The sequence below is a fragment of the Choloepus didactylus genome, chromosome Y (assembly GCF_015220235.1).
Source record: "Choloepus didactylus isolate mChoDid1 chromosome Y, mChoDid1.pri, whole genome shotgun sequence".
NCBI lineage: Eukaryota > Metazoa > Chordata > Mammalia > Pilosa > Megalonychidae > Choloepus > Choloepus didactylus.
Window position 1 is genome coordinate 12,174,818 of NC_051335.1, and position 21,966 is coordinate 12,196,783.

Here is a 21,966-nt window from a genome sequence, read left to right on the forward strand (position 1 = left end):
CTGGTTACTGGAGACCCCGAAAACACTATTTCATATAGTTCTTGGGTAATTGCCAGCTGCTGTAGAGGAGAGACGAAATTCTGCTCCTCACCACTCCGCCATCTTGCCCTGCCTCCCTAAAGATAGAAATTTTGAGTTGTATATGCTTTTTATCTCCTACCCCTCCTTGAGTGAGGTTGAACTTGCAGCACATGCTTGTTGAATTGAACCTTAATGAAATCATGTTCAAGCCTTTGGGACTCTGTCAGATGAGATGCAAAAGTAGATTTCCAAATCCAATTTTATAGTCCCCACTTTCCTATCCCGTAGGACCCTCCAGCTGTAGGGGTGACCATACATCCTGGTTTACACCTGTTTTCATGGTACCGTTGTTCATAGAGGAGGAGTGGGTTTGGGGAACCTGATGATAACCTCCATTTAGGTTCATTAAAGGCATTTTGTAAAGTGGGGCAGGTTGAGGGCCATGGAGAGGCAGAGAAGGAAGATTCTGTTAGCCTAAGACTCTGATTTTGTGTTCTTCAAACTCCCTGGCAGAGGGTGTGGGAAGGGGCGGGTAGTATGACTCCAGAAGAAAATGGTGGTATGGTGCCTTAAGAGGAGCTGAGGCAAAGTATCTCTATCCCAAGTGGCCTTGAAAACTACAGAGTCACACACACTTAAGAGACCATGTGGCCTTGTCCAGTGAACTTACCAGAAGTGAGCTGTATGGACCTAAGTCCAGAGGGTCCTACCAGTATGTTCTTCTCTGCCTATGAGCTGGGGACATTTTCTGGGGAGAGAGAGGGAGGTGAGGCTGTGAGTTCACTAATAATATCTGAGATTGAATTTCCAACTGGCGCAATGACACAGGACTTCAGAATAGGATTTAATGGTTTTTTTTTTTTTGAAAATTAAAGGTAAGATTTCATACAAACCCTGGTTTCTAGAAGAAACTAAGTGCCTACCTCAGAGAATTGCCCATTACTGAACTATGGCCACCAATGTAACAGAAGCACTATTTACAAATTCAGTTTTGCATAAAGGTATGGTACTACAAAGGAATGTGTATAAAATTATAGTGTCAGGTTGTGAAAGGGAATGCAGAAAGAATTACAGTAATTAACTTGCTATCAGAAGGACATTTGGTTTCCAAAGGAATACAGCAGCTTTGCTGCTAGGATCAGAGAACACAACCAATTGCTGGCAGGGTCAGGTTGAGAACTACATTGCATTTAGGTTGACGGGCTTCAAAAGTTTTCAACCTCTATCCACTTTGAGAACTTTCTTGGACATAGGTGTACTTTCTCTCATTTATCAAGGAAAACACAACAAAATGAAAAGCAGCCACCCTCTTGAAAGGTGTTTTTGAACCCCTCAAAGCCTATCGGTTCTCTTAGCCCCCTTTATACAGAAAGGCTCACAGGGAGACTAGTTTTGCCTGCCCATAGTGTCTTTAATTTCCTTTGATGAGGCCTCAAAATTTATTTAGCGCCTACAGCTGTGGTTTCTGGTGTCTCCTAGAAACTCAAATGGGAAACTTTTCCTGTTGGGTAATATACAAACAGAATTTAACAGGCTCACTTTACAGAGAGCAGCTGATCGATGAGCTAGAGTTGCTGGGTGAGATGAAAAGGTGACCATGTGTCTTTCATTAGGTTGAGGCACAACAGAATACCAACTGGCCCTCACATTTCTGCGTGTGACACACTAAGTATAGGGTTTGGCTGATGCATGAATTTGTTTTGTAGATGAAATCTGTGCTAATGCCACCAGTGCCATTAAATGAAGACCTTGCCTCTGACTTCCAGAAAACTAAAGCAGGTGCAAGTGCGATGCCTAGAAAATCAAATACATCCCTTCCTGAGCAGTTATCAAAACATGAATGGGAACAGGTAGGTGAGCAAAACTCTACAGAAACCCAGTATTGAGGCTAGGGGGCAAGATGGCAGACTGGTGAGCTGTATGTTTTAGTTACTCCTCCAGGAAAGTAGGTAAAAAGCCAGGAACTGCGTGGACTGGACACCACAGAGCAATCTGTCTTTGGGCATACTTCATACAACACTCATGAAAACGTGGAACTGCTGAGATCAGCGAAATCTGTAAGTTTTTGCGGCCAGGGGACCCGCGCCCCTCCCTGCCAGGCTCAGTCCCGGGGGAGGAGGGGCTGTCAGCTCCAGGAAGGAGAAGGGAGAATTGCAGTGGCTGCTCTTATGGGAAACTCATTCTACTGATTCAAACTCCAACCATAGATAGACTGAGACCAGACACCAGAGACTCTGAGAGCAGCCAGCCCAGCAGAGAGGAGACAGGCATAGAAAAAAAACAACACGAAAAACTCCAAAATAAAAGCAGAGGATTTTTGGAGTTCTGGTGAACACAGAAAGGGGAAGGGCGGAGATCAGGCCTTGAGGCGCATATGCAAATCCCGAAGCAAGGCTGATCTCTCTGCCCTGTGCAGCTTTCCTTAATGGTCCTGGTTGCTTTGTCTATTAGCATTTCAATAACCCATTAGATCTCTGAGGTGGGCCGTTTTTTTTTTTTTTTTTTTTTTTTTTTTAAATCCTTTTTGCTTTTTCTAAAACAATTACTCTAAGAAGCTCAATACAGAAAGCTTCAAAGAATTGAAATTTGGACACTTCAAGTCAAGAGCAGAACTAAGAGAGCTCTGAGACAAAAGGCAATAATCCAGTGGCTGAGAAAATTCACTAAACAACACAACTTCCCAAGAAAAGGGGGGTGTCCGCTCACAGCCACCATCCTGGTGGACAGGAAACACTCCTGCCCATCGCCAGCCCCATAGCCCAGAGCTGCCCCAGACAACCCAGTGTGACGGAAGTGCTTCAAATAACAGGCACACACCACAAAACTGGGCGTGGACATTAGCCTTCCCTGCAACCTCAGCTGAATGTCCCAGAGCTGGGAAGGGGGAGCAGTGTGAATTAACAGAGCCCCATTCAGCCATCATTTGAGCAGACTGGGAGCCTCCCAACACAGCCCAGCAGCCCAGAACTGCCCTGGGGGGACGGCACTCACCTGTGACATAGCACAGTCATCCCTCAACAGAGGACCCGGGGTGCACAGCCTGGAAGAGGGGCCCACTTGCAAGTCTTAGGAGCCATACGCCAATACCAAAGACTTGTGGGTCAGTGGCAGAGACAAACCGTGGCAGGACTGAACTGAAGGATTAGACTATTGCAGTAGCTTTAAAACTCTAGGATCATCAGGGAGATTTGATTGTTAGGGCCACCCCCCCTCCCCGACTGCCCAGAAACACGCCCCACATACAGGGCAGGCAACACCAACTACACACGCAAGCTTGGTACACCAATTGGGCCCCACAAGACTCACTCCCCCACTCACCAAAAAGGCTAAGCAGGGGAGATCTGGCTTGTGGAGAAAAGGTGGCTCGTGGACGCCACCTGCTGGTCAGTTAGAGAAAGTGTACTCCACGAAGCTGTAGATCTGATAAATTAGAGATAAGGACTTCAACTGGTCTACAAACCCTAAAAGAACCCTATCAAGTTCAGCAAATGCCACGAGGCCAAAAACAACAGAAAATTATAAAGCATATGAAAAAACCAGACGATATGGATAACCCAAGCCCAAGCACCCAAATCAAAAGACCAGAAGAGACACATCTAGAGCAGCTACTCAAAGAACTAAAGATGAACAATGAGACCATAGTACGGGATATGAAGGAAATCAAGAAGACCCTAGAAGAGCATAAAGAAGACATTGCAAGACTAAATAAAAAAATGGATGATCTTATGGAAAATAAAGAAACTGTTGACCAAATTAAAAAGATTCTGGACACTCATAGTACAAGACTAGAGGAAGTTGAACAACGAATCAGTGACCTGGAAGATGACAGAATGGAAAATGAAAGCATAAAAGAAAGAATGGGGAAAAAAATTGAAAAACTCGAAATGGACCTCAGGGATATAATAGATAATATGAAACGTCCGAATATAAGACTCATTGGTGTCCCAGAAGGGGAAGAAAAGGGTAAAGGTCTAGGAAGAGTATTCAAAGAAATTGTTGGGGAAAACTTCCCAAATCTTCTAAACAACATAAATACACAAATCATAAATGCTCAGCGAACTCCAAATAGAATAAATCCAAAAAAACCCACTCCGAGACATATACTGATCACACTGTCAAACATAGAAGAGAAGGAGCAAGTTCTGAAAGCAGCAAGAGAAAAGCAATTCACCACATACAAAGGAAACAGCATAAGACTAAGTAGTGACTACTCAGCAGCCACCATGGAGGCGAGAAGGCAGTGGCACGATATATTTAAAATTCTGAGTGAGAGGAATTTCCAGCCAAGAATACTTTATCCAGCAAAGCTCTCCTTCAAATTTGAGGGAGAGCTTAAATTTTTCACAGACAAAGAAATGCTGAGAGAATTTGCTAACAAGAGACCTGCCCTACTGGAGATACTAAAGGGAGCCCTACAGACAGAGAAACAAAGACAGGACAGAGAGACTTGGAGAAAGGTTCAGTACTAAAGAGATTCGGTATGGGTACAATAAAGGATATTAATAGAGAGAAGGAAAAATATGGCAAACATAATCCAAAGGATAAGATGGCCGATTCAAGAAATGCCTTCACGGTTTTAACGTTGAATGTAAATGGATTAAACTCCCCCAATTAAAAGATATGGATTCGCAGAATGGATCAAAAAAAATGAACCATCAATATGTTGCATACAAGAGACTCATCTTAGACACAGGGACACAAAGAAACTGAAAGTGAAAGGATGGAAAAAAATATTTCATGCAAGCTACAGCCAAAAGAAAGCAGGTGTAGCAATATTAATCTCAGATAAAATAGACTTCAAATGCAGGGATGTTTTGAGAGACAAAGAAGGCCACTACATACTAATAAAAGGGGCAATTCAGCAAGAAGAAATAACAATCGTAAATGTCTATGCACCCAATCAAGGTGCCACAAAATACATGAGAGAAACATTGGCAAAACTAAAGGAAGCAATTGATGTTTCCACAATAATTGTGGGAGACTTCAACACATCACTCTCTCCTATAGATAGATCAACCAGACAGAAGACCAATAAGGAAATTGAAAACCTAAACAATCTGATAAATGAATTAGATTTAACAGACATCTACAGGACATTACATCCCAAATCACCAGGATACACATACTTTTCTAGTGCTCACGGAACTTTCTCCAGAATAGATCATATGCTGGGACATAAAACAAGCCTCAATAAATTTAAAAAGATTGAAATTATTCAAAGCACATTCTCTGACCACAATGGAATACAATTAGAAGTCAATAACCATCAGAGACTTAGAAAATTCACAAATACCTGGAGGTTAAACAACACACTCCTAAACAATCAGTGGGTTAAAGAAGAAATAGCAAGAGAAATTGCTAAATATATAGAGACGAATGAAAATGAGAACACAACATACCAAAACCTATGGGATGCAGCAAAAGCAGTGCTAAGGGGGAAATTTATAGCACTAAACGCATATATTAAAAAGGAAGAAAGAGCCAAAATCAAAGAACTAATGGATCAACTGAAGAAGCTAGAAAATGAACAGCAAACCAATCCTAAACCAAGTAGAAGAAAAGAAATAACAAGGATTAAAGCAGAAATAAATGACATAGAGAACAAAAAAACAATAGAGAGGATAAATATCACCAAAAGTTGGTTCTTTGAGAAGATCAACAAGATTGACAAGCCCCTTGCTAGACTGACAAAATCAAAAAGAGAGAAGACCCATATAAACAAAATAATGAATGAAAAAGGTGACATAACTGCAGATCCTGAACAAATTAAAAAAATTATAAGAGGATATTATGAACAACTGTATGGCAACAAACTGGACAATGTAGAAGAAATGGACAATTTCCTGGAAGCATATGAACAACCTAGACTGACCAGAGAAGAAATAGAAGACCTCAACCAACCCATCACAAGCAAAGAGATCCAATCAGTCATCAAAAATCTTCCCACAAATAAATGCCCAGGGCCAGATGGCTTCACAGGGGAATTCTACCAAACTTTCCAGAAAGAACTGACACCAATCTTACTCAAACTCTTTCAAAACATTTAAAAAAATGGAACACTACCTAACTCATTTTATGAAGCTAACATCAATCTAATACCAAAACCAGGCAAAGATGCTACAGAAAAGGAAAACTACCGGCCAATCTCCCTAATGAATATAGATGCAAAAATCCTCAACAAAATACTTGCAAATCGAATCCAAAGACACATTAAAAAAATCATACACCATGACCAAGTGGGGTTCATTCCAGGCATGCAAGGATGGTTCAACATAAGAAAAACAATTAATGTATTACAACACATTAAAAACTCGAAAGGGAAAAATCAATTGATCATCTCAATAGATGCTGAAAAAGCATTTGACAAAATCCAACATCCCTTTTTGATAAAAACACTTCAAAAGGTAGGAATTGAAGGAAACTTCCTCAACATGATAAAGAGCATATATGAAAAACCCACAGCCAGCATAGTACTCAATGGTGAGAGACTGAAAGCCTTCCCTCTAAGATCAGGAACAAGACAAGGATGCCCGCTGTCACCACTGTTATTCAACATTGTGCTGGAAGTGCTAGCCAGGGCAATCCGGCAAGACAAAGAAATAAAAGGCATCCAAATTGGAAAAGAAGAAGTAAAACTGTCATTGTTTGCAGATGATGTGATCTTATATCTAGAAAACCCTGAGAAATCAACGATACACCTACTAGAGCTAATAAACAAATTTAGCAAAGTAGCGGGATACAAGATTAATGCACATAAGTCAGTAATGTTTCTATATGCTAGAAATGAACAAACTGAAGAGACACTCAAGAAAAAGATACCATTTTCAATAGCAACTAAAAAAATCAAGTACCTAGGAATAAACTTAACCAAAGATGTAAAAGACCTATATAAAGAAAACTACATAACTCTACTAAAAGAAATAGAAGGGGACCTTAAAAGATGGAAAAATATTCCATGTTCATGGATAGGAAGGCTAAATGTCATTAAGATGTCAATTCTACCCAAACTCATCTACAGATTCAATGCAATCCCAATCAAAATTCCAACAACCTACTTTGCAGACTTGGAAAAGCTAGTTATCAAATTTATTTGGAAAGGGAAGATGCCTCGAATTGCTAAAGACACTCTAAAAAGGAAAAACGAAGTGGGAGGACTTACACTCCCTGACTTTGAAGCTTATTATAAAGCCACAGTTGCCAAAACAGCATGGTACTGGCACAAAGATAGACATATAGATCAATGGAATCGAATTGAGAATTCAGAGATAGACCCTCAGATCTATGGCCGACTGATCTTTGATAAGGCCCCCAAAGTCACCGAACTGAGCCATAATGGTCTTTTCAACAAATGGGGCTGGGAGAGTTGGATATCCATATCCAAAAGAATGAAAGAGGACCCCTACCTCACCCCCTACACAAAAATTAACTCAAAATGGACCAAAGATCTCAATATAAAAGAAAGTACCATAAAACTCCTAGAAGATAATGTAGGAAAACATCTTCAAGACCTTGTATTAGGAGGCCACTTCCTAGACTTTACACCCAAAGCACAAGCAACAAAAGAGAAAATAGATAAATGGGAACTCCTCAAGCTTAGAAGTTTCTGCACCTCAAAGGAATTTCTCAAAAAGGTAAAGAGGCAGCCAACTCAATGGGAAAAAATTTTTGGAAACCATGTATCTGACAAAAGACTGATATCTTGCATATACAAAGAAATCCTACAACTCAATGACAATAGTACAGACAGCCCAATTATAAAATGGGCAAAAGATATGAAAAGACAGTTCTCTGAAGAGGAAATACAAATGGCCAAGAAACACATGAAAAAATGTTCAGCTTCACTAGCTATTAGAGAGATGCAAATTAAGACCACAATGAGATACCATCTAACACCGGTTAGAATGGCTGCCATTAAACAAACAGGAAACTACAAATGCTGGAGGGGATTTGGAGAAATTGGAACTCTTATTCATTGTTGGTGGGACTGTATAATGGTTCAGCCACTCTGGAAGTCAGTCTGGCAGTTCCTTAGAAAACTAGATATAGAGCTACCATTCGATCCAGCGATTGCACTTCTCGGTATATACCCGGAAGATCGGAAAGCAGTGACACGAACAGATATCTGCACGCCAATGTTCATAGCAGCATTATTCACAATTGCCAAGAGATGGAAACAACCCAAATGTCCTTCAACAGATGAGTGGATAAATAAAATGTGGTATATACACACGATGGAATACTACGCGGCAGTAAGAAGGAACGATCTGGTGAAACATATGACAACATGGATGAACCTTGAAGACATAATGCTGAGCGAAATAAGCCAGGCACAAAAAGAGAAATATTATATGCTACCACTAATGTGAACTTTGAAAAATGTAAAACAAATGGTTTATAATGTAGAATGTAGGGGAACTAGCAGTAGAGAGCAATTAAGGAAGGGGGAACAATAATCCAAGAAGAACAGATAAGCTATTTAACGTTCTGGGGATGCCCAGAAATGACTATGGTCTGTTAATTTCTGATGGATGTAGTAGGAACAAGTTCACTGAAATGTTGCTATATTATGTAACTTTCTTGGGGTAAAGTAGGAACATGTTGGAAGTTAAGCAGTTATCTTAGGTTAGTTGTCTTTTTCTTACTCCCTTGCTATGGTCTCTTTGAAATGTTCTTTTATTGTATGTTTGTTTTCTTTTTAACTTTTTTTTTCATACAGTTGATTTGAAAAAAGAAGGGAAAGTTAAAAAAAAAAAAAAAAGAAAAAAGACAAACAAGGAAAAAAAAAAAAAGATGTAGTGCCCCCTTGAGGAGCCTGTGGAGAATGCAGGGGTATTCGCCTACCCCACCTCCATGGTTGCTAACATGACCACAGACATAGGGGACTGGTGGTTTGATGGGTTGAGCCCTCTACCATAAGTTTTACCCTTGGGAAGACGGTTGCTGCAAAGGAGAGGCTAGGCCTCCCTGTATTTGTGCCTAAGAGTCTCCTCCTGAATGCCTCTTTGTTGCTCGGATGTGGCCCTCTCTCTCTGGCTAAGCCGACTTGAAAGGTGGGATCACTGCCCTCCCCCCTACGTGGGATCAGACACCCAGGGAAGTGAATCTCCCTGGCAACGTGGAGTGTGACTCCCGGGGAGGAATGTAGACCCGGCATCGTGGGATGGAGAACATCTTCTTGGCCAGGGGGGGGATGTGAGGGGAGATGAGATGGGCTTCGGTGGCAGAGAGATTCCGGAACGAGCCGAGGGGTCACTCTGGTGGGCACTCTTGCGCACACTTTGGACAGCCTTTTTTGGGTTCTGAAGAGTTGGGGTAGCTGGTGGTGGATACCTGAAACTGTTAAACTACAGCCCAGAACCCATGAATCTCGAAGACAGTTGTATAGGGATGTAGCTTATGAGGGGTGACAGTGGGATTGGGAATGCCATAAGGACCAGACTCCACTTTGTCTAGTTTATGGATGGATGTGTAGAAAAGTAGGGGAAGCAAACAAACAGACAAAGGTACCTAGTGTTCTTTTTTACTTCAATTGCTCTTTTTCACTCTAATTATTATTCTTGTTATTTTTGTGTGTGTGCTAATGAAGGTGTCAGGGATTGATTCAGGTGATGAATGTACAACTATGTAATGGTACTGTGAACAGTCGAAAGTACAATTTGTTTTGTATGACTGCGTGGTATGTGAATATATCTCAATAAAATGATGATTAAAAAAAAGAAAAAAAAAAAAAAAAAGAAACCCAGTATTCACCAAAATGGCAACAAAGACATAGCATAGATGTTGCCCCTTACGGTATACAGATAAAAGTGACTTTATTTTTATAAGTAGATCAAACCATTTCTATCTGAATTCATCACTATATTTGTAACATTGTTATTGAGAATATAATTCATATACCATATTCACCCATTTAAAGTGTACTATTCAATGGTTTTTACTACGTTCCCAGAGTTGTATAACCATAACCACAGTCTAATTTTAGAACATTTTCATCAACCACCCCCAAAAAAAACCTCATGCTCATTAATAGTCACTCCTCATTCCCTCCACTTTTCCCTTCCCCATGTGGCTGTGGATAACACAAATCTACTTTATGTTACTTTAGATTTGCCTGTTCTGGACATGTTCTATAAATGGACTCACAGAATATATGGTCTTTTGGGTCTGGCTTCTTTCACTTAACACAATGTTTCTGAATTATCCATGTTACAGCATGTATCCGTACTTCATTCCTCCTTATTGCTGAATAATACTCCATTGTATGGATATACCACATATTTTGTCTGTCCATTCATCAATTTTTGGACATTTGGGTTGTTTTTACCTTTTGGCTATTATGAATAATGCTACTATGAATATTCATGTACAACTTGTTATGTGAACATATGTGTTCATTTCTTGGGTATATACTTAGTGAAATTGCTGGGCCATAAGGTAACTCTAAGTTTAACATTTTGAAGAACTTCCAAACTGTTTTCCCAGGAGGCTGCACCATTTTGCAATCCCACCCGCATTGTATGAGGGTTCCAATTTCTCCATATCCCCACCAGCACTTGTTACTGTCTGTCCTTTTAATTATAGCTGTCCTAGTGAGTATGAGGTGGAATCTCATGGTTTTGATTTGTATTTCCCTAATAACTAATGATGTTGAGCATCTTTTCCTGTGTTTATTGACCATTTGCTTATCTTCTTTGGAGAAATGTCTATTCTAGTCCTTTGCCCATTTTTTAATAAAGGCAGTGAGGTAATAAGCTCTGTAGATGTTGGGGAAGACTGTTTTAGGCAGGGAGAATAACCAGTGCAAATGCTTTAACAAGAACATGACTTGTCAGTATGGTGGTTCCACAGGAGGCTAAGTATAGGGTTGCCATATGATCCTGCAAACCCATTATTTGGTATATACTTGGAAGAAATGAAATCAGGGACACGAATAGACATTGGTACACTGGTGTTTATGGCAGCAGTATTCACGCTTTGCAATTGGAGGTGTCCTAAGGGTACATCGACCGGTAAACCTAAGGGCGAACTGTACTGTATACATTCAATGGAATATTGAGTGGCTGTAAGAAGGAAAGAAGTTGTGAAGCATGCAACTAGGTGAATGAAACTTAAGGACATTATGTTGAGTGAAATAAGCCAGAAACAAAAGGACAAATATTGTAAGGCCTCACTAATATCAATGAACTATAATGAGCAAATGCTGAGAATTGAATTCAAGAGTATAGGTTATCAGGGGATAGAATGGGGGACAGAGATTGGGCAATTGATGATACAGGAGTACAGAATGTTCAATAAGACTTATTGTAAAGGTTCCTAGATTGTAAGTTCTTACAGCAGTCACATCTATTCATGAGTGTTAACTGTTATTTAAGAGATGTTTTTTTTGGTACAAAATTTATATTCTCTATAGCACACTAATTTAACCTGTAAGGTCAGTTTATTTAAACAACATAATTACATGGAACCTAGAATAGGGAATGATATCTTGTAATTCTGAACAGGTTAATGTAATACCCCAATACATTCCAGAGCATTTTGGGCATAAAATTATATACATACAGATACATATGTGTGTGATGTGTGTGTGTGTGTGTGTGTGTGTGTGTGTGTGTGTGTGTGTGTGTGTGTGTGTATGCAAAGTCCACTTGAAGGACTGGGGGAAAATGTGGAAATATTAAACTTCCTCACCTGGGAAATTCCTGATATTCTCACAAGCATTAGGGACTCCCAATTTAATAACTCAAGCCCTCAATCTTGGGGCTTGCCCTTATGAAACTCATTCCTGCAAAGGAGAAGCTAAGCCTACTTATAATTATGTCTAAGAGTCACCCCCAGAGAACTCTTTAATTGCTCAGATATGGCCTCTGTCTCTCAGTCATAAACTCACTACCCTCCCCACTATGTGGGACATGACTCCCAGGGATGAGCCTGCCCCTGGCATCGTGGGATTGAGAATGCCTTCTTGACCAAAAGGGGGAAAGGAAATGAAACAAAATAAAGTTTCGGTGGCCAAGAGATTTCAAATAGAGTCAAGAGGTCATTCTGGAGGTTATTCTTATGCATTATGTAGATATTCCTTTTTAGTTTCTACTGTATTAGACTAGCTAGAAGGAAACACCTGAATCTGTTGAACTGTAATCCAGTAGACTTGATTCTTGATGATGATTGTGTAACTATATAGCTTTTATTGTGTGTCTGTGTGATTGTGAAAACCTTGTGACTGATACTCCCTTTACCCAGTGTATGTGCAGATAAGTAATAAAATAAAGACAAAAAATATGTAAATAATAGGGGGATAATGGGTATGGGGTGTTTTGGGAGTTCTTTTTTATTTTTATTTTTTCATCTATTTTGGAGTAATGAAAATGTTCTAAAATTGTGGTGATGAATGCACAACTATATGATGATACTGTGAGCCATCGATTGTATACTTTAGATGTGTGTGAATATATCTCAATAAAATTGCATTAGAAGAAAAGAATGTGCCTTGTGCATTCAAGAAGCAGCAAGGAGACCAGTGTAGTTGAAGTACAGTAAATGAAGGGGAACAGGTATAGTGGCTAAGGTCAGAGGAGTAAGTAGGGTTGGGGTGAATGGGGAAGAGGTAGATCATGTAGGAACTGGCAGATCATTGATAGAATTTTGGCTTTTATTTTAAGGGAAATGGGGAGCCATTGCAGGATTCTCAGCAGAACAGTGACAGGATCTGACTTAAGTTTTAAAAGGATTACACTGATGATTGTAGGATAGCAAGAGTGGAGACAGGGAGACCATTTAGGAGACTATTACCATAACCCAGACAAGAGATTATGGGGACTTGGACCAATGTGTTAGCAGAATTGGGGCTGAGGAGTGGTTAGATTTCTCTCTGTATTTTTGAATGTAGAGCCTACAGGATTTCCTGGATTTCCTTGATTGGATGTGGGATATGAAAGCGAAGAGTCAGAGGTGACTCCACTGTGTTTGCTCTGTGTAGTCGGAAGGATGGAGTTGCTGTCATTTGGTATTGTTTGGTGGGGGAGTATCAGTCCATCTGGGGACATGTTAAGCTTGACATGTCTATTAGACATCCAAGTGGAAATACCAACTAACAGTTGTATATCCAAGCCTGGAGTTTGGATAGTATTCTTAGCCTGCAGTACAAATTTGTGAGCCATGTGCATGAGACTTGGTGAGCTCAACAAGGAAGTGAGTATATAGAGAAAAGGAACCAAGGACTGATCCCTGAGGCTCTTCAAAATTAAGAAGTCAGGAAAGAGGAGGAATCATTAGTGAAGATTGAGAAGGAGCAACCCATGAGGTAGAAGAAAACCAGGAGAGTGTGGTGTCCTGGAAGCCAAATTAAGAAAGGGTCTCAAGGAGGAAGAAAAGATCAGTTATGTTAAGTGTTCTGAAAGGGCATGCAAGATGATGATTGGAAATGACTGTTGGACTTAGAAATGTGGTTATTGTTGGCATTCAATAGAACAGTTGTGATGAAGTGGTGGAGATGAGAGTCTGATCAGGATAGGTTTCAGAGCTCTCTTTGAAGAGGCAAGGAATTGGTGAAATCAAGTACAGACGACTTTGGGGGGCAGTTTTGTGGTATAGGGAAGCAAAGAAATAGGGCAGTAACTGGCAGGGAAAGTGACGTCAAGAAGATATTTTTCAAATTGTGAGGAATAACAGCATGTTTGAATGCCGATGGGCATTATTCAGTAGAGAAAAATTGGTGATGTGAGGGATGGCAGAGAAGCTAGAGCAAAAATGACCCTTAAGTCACAAGAGGTTATGGAATCTAGTGTGCAAGTGGAGAATTGGCTTTAGGTTGGGAGAATGGTTAGCTCATCTATGGTAATGGGCAGGAAGGTAGAATACATGGGCACAGGTATGAATAGGTGGGTAATATGGTATCTGGATTTACTTGTGATTAGATAAATTTTTAAAGTTTGCAGAGATGTTCCAAAGCCTTTCTCATTCCCCTCTCTCCCCAACCCCAAAGTCAACATTTTCAGCCAATATAGATATCCTTAGTGAACTCCAAAAATGCAGAGAAGGGTTCTGGGCCAATAAGAACTCTATTTTAACTTATCTCTTGATTATGTTTAAAGATGGACAAAAAGTTCAAAGTAGTACTGTCACCTAGCCAAAGGGAATCCACAAAAGTTAGTTCAGCATCTTTTGCCGGGCATTGCTTCAATCTCTTTTCATCCAGCATCCTATGTAACCCTCACAACAACCTGGTGAGAAAACTGAGGCTCCAAAGAGTGAAATGACTTGTTTGAGGTCACTTGGCCAGTCAGTGCATGATGGAGCAGGATTTGATCCCAGGTCTGACTCTACTGCCCAGTCTCTTTATCTGAAGGAATAGGAGGTCTGAAGAAGGAAATGAAATATTCTAGTCACCCTTATCCAATGAGGCAAAGGGTGAATGAATAGTAGGAGGAAGGCATCTAAAGAAATCTTGGTATCTGGCCAAATTTCGGCTGAGCACAATATTTAAAACAACATGTTCAAAAACTGGAGAGAAAACACGTAATGTTCTGGTTTGCTAATGCTGCCTTTTCACAAAACACCAGAAATGGATTGGCTTTTATAAAGGGTGTTTGTTTGGTTACAAAGTTACAGTCTTAAGGCCATAAAGTGTCCAAGGTAAGGCATCAACAATCGGGTACCTTCACTGGAGGATAGCCAATGGAGTCTGGAAAACGTCTGTTCACTGGGAAGGCACATGGCTGGTATCTGCTCCAGAGTTCTGGTTCCAAAATGGCTTTCTCCCAGGACGTTCCTCTCTAGGCTGCAGCTCCTTAAAAATGTCACTCTTAGTTGCTCTTGGGGCATTTGTCCTCTCTTAGCTTCTCAGGAGCAAAAGACTGCTTTCAAAGGCCATCTCCAAAATGTCTCCGTAAGCTGCATCTCCTCTCTCAGCTCCTGTGTGTTCTTCAAAGTGTCCCTCTTGGCTGTAGCAAGCTCCCTCCTTCTGTCTGAGCTTATATAGTGCTCCAGTAAACTAATCAAGGCCCACGCTGAATGGACAGGGCCACATCTCCATGGAAATTATCTAATCAGAGCTATTACCTACAGTTGGGTGGGTCTCATCTCCATGGAAACATTCAGTCAAAGAATTACAGTCTAATCAACACTAATACGTCTGCCCACTCAAGCTTGCATCAAAGATAATGGCGTTTTGGGGAACATAATACATTCAAACTGGCAGATTCCACTCCCTGGACCCCAAAATGATATGATTTTTCCATATACAAAATACATTCATCCCATCACAATATCACAAAAACTTAAATCATTTCAGCAACAATAAGTAAGCACAAGATCCCATCAAAGTCAGTCACAGGCGTGGTCTGTCCTAAAGCAAAATTACCCTCTTACTGTGGACCTGTGAAACTTAGAACAAGTTATCTGCTGCCAATATACAAAGGAGGGACAGTCATAGGATAAGCATTCCCATTGCTATAAGGAGAAACAGTAAGGAAAACAGAGTTTAAGGGACCAAAACAGTTCCTAAAACCTGCAGGGCAAACTCCATTAGATTTCAAAGTCTGAGAGTCATTTAGAGAACTATGTTTTATCCTTGGGGCTTGAGAGAGCAGGAGTCCAACCCTTTCAAAGGACCTACATGGCAGCCCTTTTCTCTCCAAACCCTGGGGTGAGTGCTCCAACATATCCACAAATTGGGGAGACCACCCTCTTCTCGGCCCCACCCTCCTCAAGCATCAGGGTGCCACCCGGACTGTGCCTTTCCCGGGCAAAGGTTCTCCCTTCTCTGAACAGTGAGTGGCAGCCAGGTTCTCCCCAATCCCCGGGGAATGTGCTGCACCCTCTCTGGGGCCTGGGGTGGTAGCAGTCTTCCTGAGCATCGAGCTGGAAGGCCTGCGCTCTGTCTCCGGGGCAAATGCACCCTTTCCCATGCATGGGCTGCTCCACTCTCTTAGCCTGAGACCTCCTGACTCCAGACTGCAATCTCCATGGCTCTACCTTTGAAGAAATATTTCCTTCAATTTGTCCCTTCTCCAGTCCAGGCCAGCAGTGTCTCCTTCTAAATAGATCTCGCAAAAATCTTGTTGGCTTGGCATGACGTACACCGGGTCAAATCCGTCAGACAATAGGACTTTCCACATATCCTTTCTGGATAACTCCATCTCCAATCCTGGCTTGTACTGAAATGGAAGTCAGGTTCCATGTTTGGTTAAATCCTCATGTGGGGCTGTCGCCTCTGGGGTCTCACTTTTTGGACGCCCAGAATCTTCCAAAGCATCAATTTTTGGTTTCTGTGTACCCAAGAATTCATTTCTCTGTTATCTCTGTCCTGTCACATTTTACTATAAGCTGCAAGTAGAAACCAGGCTACTTCTGTATTTAGCTTGGGGATGTTATCAGCTAAATATTTCAGGTCGTCGCTTTCAAATTCTGCTTTCCATCCAACGCCAGGACTCAATTTAGCCAAATTCTCTGCCACTTTAAAACAAGGATCACCTTCCTTCCAGTTTGCAGCAACACATTCATCATTTCTGCTCAAGGCCTTATCAGAAGTATCTTTTGAATTCATATTTCTACCGACAGTCTCTTCAAAGCAATCTAAGCCTATTCTGTCAAGCTCCTCACAGTTGTTCCAGAATCTTCCCCTTATCCATTTAAAAAGCCATTCCAACATGTTTGGTATTTGCAAGGTAAGCAGCCCCGCATTTCTCTGGTACCAAAATCTGTTCCAGTTTGCTGATGCTGCCTTTTCACAAAACACCAGAAACAGATTGGCTTTTATAAAGAGGGTTTGTTTGGTTACACAGTTACAGTCTTAAGGCCATAAAGTGTCCAAGGTCAGGCACCAACAATCAGGTACCTTCACTGGAGGATGGCCAATGGTGTCCGGAAAACCTATTAGCTGGGAAGGCACGTGGCTGGCGTCTACTCCAGAGTTTTGGTTTCAAAATGACTTTCTCCCATGATGTTCCTCTCTAGGCTGCAGCTTCTCAAAAATGTCACTCTTAGTTGCTCTTGGGGCATTTGTCCTCTCTTAGCTTCTCAGGAGCAAAAGACTGCTTTCAAAGGCCATCTCCAAGATGTCTCTGTAAGCTGCATCTCCTCACTCAGCATTCTTCAAAGTGTCCCTCTTGGCTGTAACAAGCTTGCGCCTTCTGTCTGAGCTTATGTAGTGCTCCAGTAAACTAATTAACGCCCATGCGGAATGGACAGGGCCACACCTCCATGGAAATTATCTAATCAGAGCTATTATCTACAGTTGGGTGGGTCGCATCTCCATGGAAACACTCAGTCAAAGAATTACAGTCTAATCAACACTAATATGTCTGCCCACACAAGATTGCATCACAGATAGTGGCGTTTTGGAGGACATAATACATTCAAACTGGCACACGTAACTAAAAGAAGCAATTAGATGCACTTTCAGTGCTGTTAACCCTCACCTAAAGCATACTTTTGGAAACTGGATTACTTACAGCTGCAAACAAGCACAGGGCACTTATTGCAGGATTTATTTTGGATTAAGGAGGTTTAAAAGGTTGAGAAACAAATAGATTTGGGTGGTAAGGTTATGTAAAAGCTGTAATTCAATAAAGCTTTTCCATAATTTTTTGTTTGAAAATTCTCAGGAATCTTTTAAATAACTGTTCTTTCATGCAATTACCACATAAGAGTCCCCTGCATTTCAGAGGAGAAAGTGCTGTTGAAAGAGATTCTCTCTGCTGAAGAATTGGTTTCACCAACAAAGAATAGAAAATAGATCTATGTTAACGGCCACAGTTTGGGTAAACCTAGGCAAGTAAATGAATTCTAGACAGAGAAAAGAAATGCAGAACTCATGGAATGGGTTCTGAAGGAGAAGTTCATTTCTATAAAATAGATACCCCCTTATGACTTTGAATCAAAGAAAAATGAATGTTTGATATATTGTTCTCATATTATTGATGAGCCTGCTAAGGCCCAAACTGGTTAAGTGATTTGCCCAAGGTGGCACAGGTAAATACTGGAAGAGCTAATTCCTTGACTAGTGCTTATTCTAGTTCGACTCCCATCATATGTACATTTAATTTATGTAAATTCAACTATATGCATATGGCTAAAAAGGATGAAAATACTGTAAATTTTTATTTTCATATATATTCTCTATCATATACTGTATATTAATGTATCTATAAAATAGTCACACATCCGTATTATTACATAGGACTTGTATATACAAAATCATGTGTCCTGTCCTTTAAGGGGAATTTAAGAAGTTTTTCCAGGGGTAATTTTGGCTGTAAATGAATTGCATCTCATGTAGGTACTTAGAACTTAATCCCCTCCTAATAAAACACAATTCATGTTTCATCTTTCCTCCTTTACTGTACTGAAGGTCAAAACATGTCCCCATAACATGAATTCATGGTAAAAGCCAGATATGACACAGTTTTAAATGCATTATTTTTATCCTAAACACCAGCAAAGTGAAAGGGTTCCATTTTATTTATTTGTAGGTAGGGTTATGCCAATGCTGGAATTCAGAGGGGAGAGAGGAAAATTATTGTCTGAGTCTTCTTTGGATAGTTTGAATTCTCACTTCAATCAGCCCTGAAAAATTCTGCAAGTGTCTGGTATGGGCCTGGTGCAGGGGTCTCTAGCTCTGACCAGGTGCTTATCATACCAGAGCAGTTTTGCTACCAGGACTGTTCTTCTTTCCATCTCACTGTCTTTCCTCTTATTTCTAGCTTCCCTTCAATACCAGACATGGATGGGTGTACAGTCAGGTTTAGTGGGACAACCGTTTCTGGCCCTCTTCTCAAAATCTGCTTTGGACCCACTAGAAAAACTGTACAACTTACAATGCATGCTACTTCAGGTCCTCAAAGGAAACATGGAAATTATAGACTCCTACAATCATAGTTTGTTAGAACTTTGAGATACTTTACTGGTCATCTGGTCCAAACCTCTGATTTTAAAGATTTAGAAAGTGATTCCCAGAGCATTTTCTCAAGGTTTCACAGCTTTTGTGACAAAGCTACTTTTTCTCACTACTGCTTAAGCTCTGATAGAAGTTTAAATAAAGAATCTTTATACATAGATCGGAGCCACAAAGAGGGAGCCTCTGATTTACTAGGAAAAATATTCTTAGAAACTTGGGTCTTCAGTCCTGGGCATTTGTGTAGCTGCATTTGCCTCTTTCGCCTCCAAAAAGAAATGTGATGCTAATAACGTACTTAGGGATTTAGGAGAACACCCTATGGAAATCAATATGGCTAAAAGCTACAGAATCCATTGCCAAAAATGAGAATGTACTTGTCAAGGGGCAAAAAGTGGAAGAAATGCTTTAGAAGATATTCTTGGGTAAATAGTTTTCTATATTTGTGTTGGGAAAAAACAAGGGCTTTCTTAGGCTGTGTGCTCAACAGGACAAAATTCCAGGCCATTGCAACTGGGTGACCTACTTTATCCCCCTGAACATGTGTGTTCATTGTGGGGAGTTACTTTCTCCTCTGAACGTGCAATGATGCTCCTTTAGAGAAAAGAGTTTGCACAAGTGTAAAACAATTGTGATGGGATTTTTAAAGACCAAAAAAAAAAAAAAAAAAAAAAAAAAAGCAGGGATTGTGTCTTCACATTAAGTATTGCTAAATTGGTCATTTTTATTGCTACATTGGTTGTTGGAGATGAGCAGAAAGGGATTGAGGTGGCTATGGACATTCAGATTACTCTGGAAAGGATTCATGGAGATGAGTATAAAACAATTTTCAAGGAGGAATGAGAAATAGTTTTCCTTTGGGATAACTTGGGATATTTCTGGCAAATAAGTTGGAATCTAGAATGACAGACTCTCACTTGTAAATAGCAGCTTAATCTGGTTTGTTGTTCAAAGGTTGTTGATATTCTGTGGAGTGATCCCAGAGGCCAAAGAGGCTGTTACCCAAACAAAAGTCGGGGAGGAGGCTGCTATTTTGGACCAGATATTACTTCCAAGATTCTTAGTAAATACCATTTGAAGATGCTCATTCGGTCTCATGAATGTAAGCCTGAGGGTTATGAAGTCTGCCATGATGGGAAGGTAAGCTCACGCTGTTGGCAGTGTTCTCACAGACAGCCTTCCCACCACCATAGTCTTCTCTTCAGAGAGTGTATTGATCCAGAAGACCACGGGAAGATATCTTCCCTGATACCAAAATGGAAGGCCATGCTTGGGTACACAGAAGCAGGAGACTGGAGGGTTCACAGAGGTTATCTGAAGGGGCCTCACTGCCCCTCACCCTCAGAAATATTTGGCTTATTTGCCTTATCTTCCCTAATCTCAGCGATAGAAATGTATGGCACACAGTGGTAAGTACACACACAGAAAAGACTTTGTTCTTTATTAATTGTAAGACGAATCTCCATTACAGTGTGATTAGGAATGTACTTACCCTCACAGAGAATACAAAAGATAGCAGTGAATATTTTTTGTCTTCTTGCACCTTTTGCACTTTCCTTGTGTAGGGCAGAGCCAAGCAACCCACTTCCCTTCAACTTGTTGAGTAGGTGATCTCTGGCAACTTGCTTGCTATGGGCAGTTTAGCTGTGGCCAATAAAATGGAGTGTGTTGTGCTCTGTCAGTGGTGTCTGATAAGGCTGGAAGAGGTAAGAACCGAGGAACTGGTTTCTTGTCCCAAGTTGTCCTGGGATGCTTCTTGCTCTAAAAGCAGACAGCAGTGAATAAAAATGAATACCAAATTGCATGGTATTGCCCTCAATGTCAACACTTTCACTTTTCTTAACTCTATTAATTCATTTTAGGTTCACACTAACATTGCAAGATGAGTAAGGCAAGTATTATTTAGGTTTTCTTTGCAATAAGAAAACTGAGAGAAAATAGCAGTGGTTTGTCTGAAGTGACATACTTATTAGGGTGGAACTGGGCCTAAGCCAGGTTTCCTGTCACAGACAAGAATTGTCCTCCCATATGCCACCACTGCCCCAAGGCTGATTCCTTTCAAAAATGGTGGTGGGGGTTCCTTATTCTAGCCACTATTTCCCTGCCCTTAAAGCATTGGTTTTATGGAGCCCTGGACCCTCTAAATCTTTCAGCTCCAAGCAAGAGAAAAAGACCATGATACAACACAAGTTTTATTTTGAAAGCTCTAATATTATAAGGAAAGAACAAAAAATATTTATGTCCTTGGAAAATTAGAATTCACAAAACTGAACATTAAGTATTCCAAGATGTAGAAATAAAATTATACACAGGATTGCAATACACTTAAGATATTGGATGAGTGACTAGCAGTTGGTACTCCTGTGGATATTGATTAAAAAGCCTTGTTTTCATCTAGGGCAGAATCTCAGGAAAGCACATCAGACCTGGATAATTTTCCGTGGTTATGAAGTTTGTTTGATTTTTGTTTTTAAAGAATTATAGCTATTTCTGCATTTATTAATGACCTTCTGAGAACTAATTTTTGCATGAACCTCACCCTCTTTTTCTTCAATCAGGTTATTACTGTATTTTCTGCGTCTAATTATTATGAAGAAGGCAGCAATCGAGGCGCTTACATCAAACTGGGTCCTGGTATGAAGCCTCGATTTGTCCAGTACCAAGTAACTGAGTTAACGTGCCCAAAGCCTCTTTACCAAAGGTGTGTATATTCTAAGGAGAATTCTGAACACTTGTATTGTTGACCCAGTAAAAACAGTCCTGAGTGACAAACAGCAGCCACAGAGTGAAGGCAACTACTTATTGGTTACTTATTGGTATAAACAAAATGGAAATGGCTTCAGACACCAAGTAGTGAATGTGCCAGTATTTGAAACCCAAAGGAACAATTTTCAATTCATACTTTTCTTTAGATGGGTGAAGCAGTCATCATCCAGGGACAGAACCTAATGAAATATAAAGAAGAGAGTCCACATACCCACTCAGACCCCTAACCTACAACCTTCTCTGCCCGACAAGGTCTTCCTCCTCTTCTCTTGCCAGCGGTGTATATG

General features: G+C 40.6%; 1 protein-coding gene across 1 annotated transcript in view; it reads left to right on the top strand.

Moving 5' to 3' along the window:
• The window catches only part of PPEF1 (protein phosphatase with EF-hand domain 1), a 180,291-nt gene that overhangs the window by 137,778 nt on the left and 20,547 nt on the right, over positions 1-21,966 (top strand). The window contains exons 11-13 of the mRNA XM_037822700.1: positions 1,728-1,871; positions 19,868-20,053; positions 21,472-21,614. Of these exons, the coding sequence (XP_037678628.1) occupies positions 1,728-1,871; positions 19,868-20,053; positions 21,472-21,614 (473 nt within the window). The remainder of the gene's footprint in view (positions 1-1,727; positions 1,872-19,867; positions 20,054-21,471; positions 21,615-21,966) is intronic.